At 49.4% G+C, this 9208-nt stretch overlaps 2 protein-coding genes across 2 annotated transcripts; one reads left to right on the plus strand and one right to left on the minus strand.

Annotated features, from left to right (window-relative positions):
* Nucleotides 1–668: 668 nt before the first annotated feature.
* Nucleotides 669–4907, minus strand: MMACHC (metabolism of cobalamin associated C). Its single transcript, XM_032361159.1, has 4 exons — nucleotides 4765–4907; nucleotides 2827–3021; nucleotides 1794–1946; nucleotides 669–1296 (listed from the first exon to the last, which is right to left on the minus strand). The coding sequence occupies exons 1-4, from the start codon at nucleotides 4843–4845 to the stop codon at nucleotides 877–879; spliced, it is 849 nt and encodes a 282-aa protein (XP_032217050.1). The 5' UTR covers nucleotides 4846–4907; the 3' UTR covers nucleotides 669–876.
* A 20-nt stretch (nucleotides 4908–4927) lies between these two features.
* CCDC163 (coiled-coil domain containing 163) lies at nucleotides 4928–8758 on the plus strand. Its single transcript, XM_032361158.1, has 10 exons — nucleotides 4928–5596; nucleotides 5685–5718; nucleotides 5896–6083; nucleotides 6195–6276; nucleotides 6438–6624; nucleotides 6726–6793; nucleotides 7089–7156; nucleotides 7458–7558; nucleotides 8092–8225; nucleotides 8470–8758. The coding sequence occupies exons 1-10, from the start codon at nucleotides 5519–5521 to the stop codon at nucleotides 8520–8522; spliced, it is 993 nt and encodes a 330-aa protein (XP_032217049.1). The 5' UTR covers nucleotides 4928–5518; the 3' UTR covers nucleotides 8523–8758.
* The last annotated feature ends 450 nt before the right edge of the window (nucleotides 8759–9208 follow it).

A 9208-nucleotide genomic window follows, 5' to 3' on the forward strand; every position in this document is an offset into this window, starting at 1 on the left:
CCTGGGCATTTAAAGACTAACACTTAAAAGAAAAAAATTTTTTTTAAAAGGATTTACTTGACAGAGCCAGAGAGGGAGAAGCAGGCTTACTTCTCATTTGGGGCTCGATCCCAGGATCCTGGATCCTGACCCGAGCCACCCAGGCGCCCCTCAACACCACTTTTTTTTTTTTTTTTTTTTAAGATTTTATTTGATAAATCACAGGCAGAGCAGTAGGCAGAGGGTGAAGCAGGCTAAGCCCTCTGAGCAGAGAGCCTGACGCTGGGCTCGATCCCAAGACCCTGGGATCATGACCTGAGCTGAAAGCAGAGGCTTAATGCATTGAGCCACCCAGGCGAGCCCCTGCCCCCCCCCCCCCCAACTTGAATAAGCCAAACACTGTTTCAGAAGTGCTTCACATGTATTATCTACAAAAAGCCTATGGGGCAGATGCTATTAGTGAATGATAACCCTTTAGAAAGCCGGTTTTAAGATTGTTTGACAGCACAAGTAGGGGGAGGGGCAGAGTGGGAGAAGCTGTCTCCTTGAGGAGCAGGGAACCAAATACGGGGCTTGGTCCCAGGACCCCAGGATTGTGACCTAAGCTGAGGGCAGACATTCAACATACTGAGCCACCCAGGTGCCCCCAAGACTTCATAACAAGTAGCATTTTGGAGCATTGCAGAGAAATGCTAACAGGAATAATCCCATATTCTAAACCAGGTGGGAATTCTGGGTGTTTAATTTGTTTTGACCAAATTCTGAGCCTTATCTTCATTGAAGATCTCTGTAATTCTTCTATCAAGAATATACCTAAAATTAAACCTTGCCTTGCCGAAAAGCAAAACAAGTCCCAGCAAGTACCACTTACCAGTAGCGATCTCAGGAGGGAGGATGTCAAGGGCCAGGGGATGTTGGTGGTGAGACACGGGAGCTGAGCCAGCCCTGAGCTCTGCTGGGATTCTGGGTTTTTTTGGGTCTGAGTACTGTAAAAGGTAGTTCAGCAGGCCTAGAGCTAGGATCCTCTGAGGGCTGGGCCAAGCCCAACAAGGCTAAACGTTGGGCAGGTGGAGTGGAAAAGTAAGCCTTCTGCTCTTCTGAGTAGCGCTCTTGTGGTGTCACAGCATCCCTGTACGTCCAGTCACGCCAGTGGAAATTAAACCCTTCAAGCAAGGTGATTCGGTCAGCTCTTTTAGGTACACAGTCCAGAGGCTTTGTGGGTTGCAGATCTGGCACCTGTATTCCTGGCAGGAGCACCACTCCTCTGATGGCAAACCAGCCCCCATATCGGGGGTGTATGCACACACCTGATATGTGCTGGAAAAGGGTTAAAAAAAAGCAAGGTCATGGAGGTTACTAAGTCCAACTACGGTCATTGCAGACTAGGTTTGTTCAATTCTCGACACTGATTCCACATTGAACCTCTCTTAGAACTGGGCTCCCCCATTTCCTCTCGCAGACCACCCTTTTCATGACCTTACTGTGGCCATGAGGAAGGTGCATTCCTTAAACTGAGCCACCTCCCTTAGCTTCCCAGTCTTACCACTGGTCTTCTAATCACTGCTCTAACCCATCCTGTAACCAGATTTTTAAGAACAGCCTAGGTTCTCTGAGCTGATGGGTTCCCAGGTAGGCTCCAGAAAGCATGTGTCTGGCTCCTGACCAACCTGCCATCCGGACACCAATACCTGACATCTTTCTCTGGTACTGTGTCTACCAAATCCTTACCCAAGAGAGAAATGTTAAGAGTTGGTATCTTGAGGGGCCTTCACTATTTTCTCCCAGTCCCTACGCATTCATACTTGCCCTCTGACCTGGTCCCCCCAGGGGTCAGCCTCCACATCCTTTCGTTGGTAGTAGTAAGCAGCCCCTGCCACATGGGCTGCAGTCTGGGCCAGAATCTTCGGGCGCCGATTGGGGTGTACCTCATAGTCAGCGATGACTTCGATTTGCAACTCTGGGAGGTTCTGGGATAGAGACGGAAGCTCAGTTCAGCATGAAAAGAATCATGACTTTGCCCCAGAAAGCTCTTACTTGTGTTAAGGTGCTGTCCTCAGAAATCATTTGAAGTTAAAGCATGACCTTAAACTTGGGTGGCTGCAGGGGTCCACTGTGAAGAAAATGATCTGTCCAGGAGGGTCCACATTTGAAAGGAAATAAGGTCTTACTCAGAAGCTTCTATGATGAGGGGCTGGGGCGCTTAGGTGGTGCAGTTGGTTGAGTGTCATATTCTCAGTTTCAACTCTGATCTCTGAGGGTCAGGAGACAGCCCTCTGTGTCAGGGTCCACCCTCAGCACAGAGTCCGCTTGAGATGCTCTCTCCCTCTGCCCCTTCCCCCTGCACACTCTCTAAAATAAATCCTTAAACAAAAATTTATTAATGAGGGGTGGCTGGTCTCTGCCTTCCAGAGTCCCAGTGTGGATGAAGACTTGGCCCAACTTCAGGGAGATACAATGTATGTATATGTATTTTAGGTGCACATGTGTGGTGGGGAAATACTTCAGGCTTAAGGCAAAGGGGTGAGAGCTGCTTGGCGGATGCTGGGCTTGTTCCTATTTCATTGGGAGGCCAAGAGAACTCTGGTTTGAGGGTCATATAATCAATTGCCCATCTGAGTAGGGTGAATGAGATTGATTCCAGACCTGGGGATTGCTAAAAGTAGGTGGCTGAAAAAGGGGTAAGAAAGCAGAATGGGGAGAGAGCGTAATGTCAGGGATGGTTTTCGGATATCCTTCTATCTGGGAAGTGGCTCTTGGGTCTATGTAGGTCTAGTCCTGCAGTGAGCTTAGAGGAGCTGGAAGCAGCTACAGGTTTGGAAGCTGGGGGAATATAAGAGCCTTGCTCACCTCTCTAACTCGGCCCAAGTGGTAGGCCACACATTGGTCCACAGGGTCAATCAGTCGTTGGAGGTGGCAGCTCTGCAGGAACGGTTTGAGGGCCCGGTCAAACATGGCGGGTGTGCTGAGTACTAGGAAGGCCAGGGTAGGTCCTGGCAGGGTTAGGTGGAAGGTTGGAGGCAGGAGTGCATTATACCATGCCACCTGGAACAGAGAGAAAATTCAGGCCACACAGGAGGGCCAATTTAGGCCTCTGCTAGGCCCCTACCTCATCCGAGCATTCAAGGCCTCCTACATCTTGCCTCAGGCTCCATTTCATTCATTTAGTCAATGGATTTGTACTGATCCTGAATGATGTGTATTTATAGGGGGACTTCTCCATGGGGGAATATGACAGGGAATTTGGAATAGAGAGGCAGAACATTCATGAACAACTAGGAACCAAAAGAAATCATACCGCAATTAGTGCAATGACAGGACCAGATGAGGGTCCTGTTAAATCAGAAAAAGCTTCTTGGAAGCTGTTTTGAAGGGTAGGAAGGAATCTGACGAATGATGTGGGGAGGGAGAATCCATTATAGGTTATAAACAGAGGTCACAGGATTAGCAAAGACATACAAAAAGGGCATATTTGGAAAACAGCAGATTGTCCAGTTTGATAGAAGTGAAGGGGAGCAAGAAAGGGGTGGATAGATCAGTAGGCATGAGATTATGACTGGCCTACAGTACCAATTTAAGGAATATGGGTCTAATTTGGTGAGGAAGGGCTAGCCATCAAAGATTTAAGGAGTAAACAGACATGATTAGTTTTAGAAAGATCTGGCTACAGTGTGGAGGATGGACTGCATGCAGAATAACAGCAAGCAGGTTACTGCAGTAATCCAAGTGAGGAATCCTGGCCTGGACCACCAGAGCACAGAGGGGTTAGAAGGAAGGGAATGGATTAGGGAGATTCAGGTGACAGATTCCAAAAGTCTTGGTGTGTGACTGGATGTGGGGGAGGGAAAGGGTAAGAAGTAGGAGCCCAGATGACTGGCTCTGTTCAGTACGGTAATTCCCATTACCCACCCATGTCTACCTAACCCACCAGTCATTCTCACTCTCTCCATACCTGGATGGCCATCCACCACTACCTCCACACCTTTACTCAAGCTGTTCCTGATATTTGGGATATACATAATCATCCTTCCTTCTTTTCTCATGTAGCTCAACTCCATTTTTTTCTGGTTAGTCCTTCTTAAGCTAGACCCAACCTACCTCTTCCAGCACTGCTGTGGGCCACTCAGTGGAAGGGGTGGGAGTGGGCTGCTCTTAAGCATCAGGCAAAGGGCTCAAGCTGAGTTGATTTAGCTTTGTACAAGCACACAGCTTAGTACAGGGGGCACTGGATAAGGGGGAAATGGATCTATGTAAACAAGAGTAGGGAGGTGGTGGTGCCAGACTTCTGTGTCAGGCAAGTGCAGTTTATGTATCAAGCCCAGCGCTGGTGATTGGCAACATCATGAATTATTCTTCTGTTGGTAGATGAACAAACCAGCCGATTGTTTGCTTGTTCAACAACAGGAATGCCCTTTCCTCCTCAGATGGCCTAATGTTAGCTATGCAAAACTTCCAGGCCTTGCCCTATCCTAATTCCTTCAGGAAGCTTCTAAAGTGACTGGCTCCAGAGGTCACTTTTTCCTCTGAATATGGAGGTGACAGGACCACAAAATCACTAGATTATGTTTCTCCCATTTATCAGTATGGCATTATATGGGCGTAAAAGGACAAAGGTGCGACCGTTTCTCTACTTTTTTTAAATGGAGTCACGGTTAACACCCTGTCCCGGTAGGTCAGAGGGACATAGGGCCAGGGGAGCTCGGGAAGGACCAAAAGACTCGGGGTCACGCCGGTAGCACCCAGGCCAATCATACACCTCGCCCAGCATGGCAGGAGGGATGAACCAACCTGAAAGGGGTAAACCTCGAAGCCAAAAGGGCACAACGTGTCCTCGATCTTCTGCTTCAGTTCTGCGACCTGCGGCTCCATAGCTCACGCTACGCGCAGAGCTTGCTGGGGAATGGAGTCTTAAGGATAACCTGGTCCGTTAAGTTCGAGGTACTTTGGACTCCATTTCCCAGGAACTACTGGGACCAGCAGCGGGATAGCGTTGACTTGGTGCAATGCATCTTGGGATATGTAGTTCACATGGTCCTTTGAGAGCAACAGTTACAGAATCCAAAAGCCTCGGTTTCCCGGCAAGCTTCAGGGTTTGAGTGTTCGTGTCGCTTGCAAAACGTAGTTCGGTAACCTCCATCGCCGGTTGTCTCCGTGAGAGAAGAACTCAGTTTCCCAAGTGGCAGTGCGGCTACAAGTCCGAAGTCGCGCTTCCCGGGTCTGTAAGGAGTGTTTGAACTGGGTGGCGCCTGTAGTTGTTGCATGGTTCGGCGCGATGATTCCTGAGTATTGGATCTGGAGTGGTCTCGACCAAGATTCGGCACTCTCAACTCTCACCTGATATCTGCGTATCAGTGTATTTCTCTTTCCCCCTAGTTTCCCCAAGCGCCGTTCCCTTGACTAGTCCCACTTTTGACCTGATACCTTTAGTATTACATCCCCGATACCCACTCTCTGACGTGTGACTTTACCGGGCTGTGCTTCGGGTATTCTGAGCTGTGAGAGCAAGGGCACAAGACGCCAGGACGCAGCCTCGCCAAAGGTTATGAGTAGGAGCCTGAGCTGGTCTGAGCACCTCGACACACTTCTCAATGCTACTGATGGAAATGTGGCCAGGATTAAGGTGAGGGGGCGCCTGAGGGCCCCCATTTGGAGTTTTGGGTTTAGGGACACTCAGAGCTTATTGGTCTGTGCACCTGTTTCTTTTGTAGCAGCGGCTGTATCCTCTTGGAGTCTCCACAGCAGGTAAGTGTTGTCCCTTTGCTACCCTCTAGCCTTTTCTCTTTCCAGGTTCTGCCTTTCTCTAGTGCCTGTACCATTCACTATTCCTTCCAGATTCCAACGGTTTTCTTTCCTGAACAGACATTTGTTTTCCCCCCAAAGATAGGCCTCAAAATTGTCCCTTACTTACTCCCTCAACAGGAGACCTGGCTGGGACCTGGATTTCCCCTCATCACTTGCCTCCACAGACTGGAGTCCAAACTCGACAGCCTTGGGGTCTAGAGACTCTCTTTGTTCCAGAGAAGCTGAGTTGGGCTGAGGCCCACAGGACAATTTCTCTCCGGGATGAAGTTAGTATTTTGCGATCCCAGCTTCAATCCCAGGCTCAGGTAAAGCATGGACTTCTAGGTTTTATGTGTGGTGTTTGTATGAGATGAGGATATCAGGGATTGGGGAAGCCCTTTACATAGTAGCTCATGTAGTTTTTCTTGCCTGGGTAGGTGACTGAGGCACTAAGGCAGGCTGTGCGGGGGCTGCTGGAAGAGCAGGAGCAGCAGAAGTACCAGATCTGTGCTCTGGAAGGTATCTGGCCAGTTATTTTTTTCAGATGGATAGCTCATTATGTATGCACACGGTTTTGTTACACACCTGTGCACTTACTTGTGTCTTGATTTGCAAGTGGAGTGTCTGGGCTCTTGTACAAAGCTCTCAGAAGGGCTGACACTTAACTCGTCCCTCTACAGCTTCACTAAAGTTGCTGCAGGGGGGCCCAGAGCGGAGGGCCCTCCTCCTGGAGCAACGCCTGGAGGGGCTGAGAAGGGAATTACAGGTTCTTCGAAGCCAGGTGCAGGAACAGGCCCAAGCCCAAATACAAACAGGACCACGAAAGTGCAGTGCTTCTAGTGGCCTTCGCCAAGAACTGCAGAATGAGTATGTGATGGGCAAGTTCTCTCCTTCAGGCCTCTAACTCCTGGTAGTGTCCTCTGGGCTTGTTGATTGGCTTTAGGATGACTCTGCTGTCATCTGTGCAGGCGGCAACTCCTGTGGGAGGAGTCAGAGGTTCTTCGGGAGGAGCTGAAGCTTCTGCGGGACCAGCTGAGTGAGTAAAAGATTGGGGGTAGGTACAGATTCTCCTGTTCTCTTTTCTGGAGGGTCTTTTTGCTATCCCAGTAAGTGGCCGTAGCTTTGATTGCTTGAGATGCTCAGAAGTCTGGCCAAGTGTTTTGTCTTGCCTCCGTGGTGTGAGTCTAGTCTCCCCAGTCAGCTTGGAAGTTTCCCAGTAGTTACACCAGAATGCTCCGTCTCAGTTTTCAGCACCAGGCTGGGCACAAGGCATGGAGGGGAAGGGAAAGAAGTTGGAGAATAGCTTCCTTACATTTTTCTCTCATCTGAAGGCCAGCACCAGGAGCTGCTGCTGAAACAGATGGCTGAGGGGCAGCAAGCTCAGGCCCACAGCTCAAAGGTAGGGCTAGGATTGGACCTATCGCTTCATATTTCCCTGTGGAGGCCCCTTCCTTTCTTCTCTTTCTACTCTGATCTGCAAGCAGGCCAGGATACTCTTTTCCACCCTTGTCTGTTTCTCTTTTCCTTGTGCTGACTCTATCTCTCTCCAAAACTCTTCTTCCCAAGCCCTCTTCTCCAGGTTGAGAAACTGTCATTGCCCACATGAGAGTTCCATGTGTGCTGCATATGCCAGTGGTGGGGAGGGTTATTACTCCTGGAGAGGGTGAGGTTTGGGCCTACCTGGGTCTGTGGTCTGGCAGATGTTGGAGCAGCTGCAAAGTGGCCCGGAGGGCAAGGGTCATACCCTGGAGGCTGCCAGGACAGAGGCACAGGATGTCCGGCGTGAGCACAACCTCCACAGGTCAGGGGATATGGGTGTTTGTGGAAGTGGAAGGGATTTGTCTCAGAGGCCAGGCATTGGGGACCAGTATTCAGTTATTGTAGATTTTTTAAAAGATGTTATTTATTTATTTGGGAGAGAATGAGAGAGAGAGAGAGCATGAGCAGGGGACAGGCAAAGGGAGAGAGAGAATCTCAAGCAGACTGTGCCGAGTGCAGAGCCCAGTGTGGAGGTCGATCCCACAACCCCAAGATCATGACCCAAGCTGAAATCAAGAGTCAGATGCTCAACGGATTGAGCCATTCAGGCACTCCTCAACTATCCTAGATTTGACATTGGTTGGTGGGGGTGTATGAGTGTCTGGGTTACAGCCCATAAAGATAATACTGGGCATTCTTTACTTGATACAGGGTCACTGAGGTATCTTCATATGTTTAGAGGATGAAGAGGGAGGAGACCGGAGTTCTGGCCTCAGGATGGAGGACAGTTCTGTGCTGGGAGTGTCCCCTTGTCCTACAGTCACCATCTCTGCCTATGATTGTTTCCCTTTCCAGGACTTCCGTTCACATCTTCCAATCTAACCTGCCTGTGGCTGCCACCTTCGCCATGTCTCTTTCTTCATCTCGCTCTGAAGTCAGTCTTCCGGACAGTTACAGTAGCTGGGAACATTTAAGGAAGCTAGGTGGAGGTAAGGGCAGGGATCCTAGGTGTGGGTGAATCTGAATCTGAAGGTTCATGGGTGTCTGCTGCCTAATTTTTTAGTACTGGGTAGAATGGAGTCTCTGCCTCTTTTTTTGTGAATCCATCATCCTCTGTTATTACTTATCCCAAGTTAAACCTGTATGTTCCTCCTCATCAGGCGGGCACAGGGCTTAGTTCGGTGTGTATTATAGTGCTTGCTGATGGTTTGTTTTCTCTTCCTTTTCTCTCAGATCTTCAGAGGAGCACACTTTCTAAACTGGAGCCCAGCAGCTTACAGCTCTAGGCCCAGAGCCATGAGCAGGAGAACCTCTTCTTTAAGGGCCTCACAATGTTCCTGAGTGACCTGTAAGGACTTTTATGAGTAGTTTTGCTCACTTTTCCCCTCCAAGGCCCTGTTTCTGGCCCCCTCTACATCTCTTCTCTTGATCTAGCTAGTATCTGCCCTCCTTACTGGGGCTTGTCACTGCCTGCCCATCCTTGGCCACCAGCTGCAATAAAATGTTTTAACCCTTCCTGATATCTTCTGTGAATCAGCACCTACATGGGATACTATACCTTTTCTTCCTCCTGTTACTTGACTGCTTCCTGCCATCTCTCTCTGAGATCCAAGTTCATAGATATTTATAGCTATACCTTCTGAGTTCAAACCCTGCGCTCAGTGGAACTTGGAAGGAAATCGGAGCTCCCGTTCTGGTGGGTAGAATGAGGTAGGACAGTGCTCTGGGGCAGTATTGCCATAGGGATGCAGAGGAGAGCAAGGCATTCAGGTAGGCCCTGGACCTGAGTAGTAAGAGGCTTCCTCTTCTCATCTCCAGCTTCTGCCTCTTAAGGCTTACTTCAGTCCCACCATACCTCCTCAACTTCAGCAGCCCAACCCAGCTTACATTTCTGTAGCAGTTTCCTGTCTCTTTTCTTCCAGTTTCTACCTCTAATCCAGTGGCTTTTAGAATTATTTGGCTCTGGGGCACC

The sequence above is a fragment of the Mustela erminea genome, chromosome 10, assembly GCF_009829155.1.
Source record: "Mustela erminea isolate mMusErm1 chromosome 10, mMusErm1.Pri, whole genome shotgun sequence".
Taxonomy (NCBI): Eukaryota; Metazoa; Chordata; class Mammalia; order Carnivora; family Mustelidae; genus Mustela; species Mustela erminea.

Bases quoted from the DNA above. Each gene is read 5' to 3' on its own strand.
- MMACHC (XM_032361159.1), bottom strand. From the start codon at position 4,845: ATGGAGCCGCAGGTCGCAGAACTGAAGCAGAAGATCGAGGACACGTTG. The intron at 3,022-4,764 runs GTTGGTTCATCC...TCTCTGTTCCAG, and splicing joins TCGAGGTTTACCCCTTTCAG to GTGGCATGGTATAATGCACT. The intron at 1,947-2,826 runs GTGAGCAAGGCT...TCTCTATCCCAG, and splicing joins ACTTGGGCCGAGTTAGAGAG to AACCTCCCAGAGTTGCAAAT.
- CCDC163 (XM_032361158.1), top strand. From the start codon at position 5,519: ATGAGTAGGAGCCTGAGCTGGTCTGAGCACCTCGACACACTTCTCAAT. The intron at 5,597-5,684 runs GTGAGGGGGCGC...TTTCTTTTGTAG, and splicing joins GAAATGTGGCCAGGATTAAG to CAGCGGCTGTATCCTCTTGG. The intron at 7,157-7,457 runs GTAGGGCTAGGA...GTGGTCTGGCAG, and splicing joins CTCAGGCCCACAGCTCAAAG to ATGTTGGAGCAGCTGCAAAG.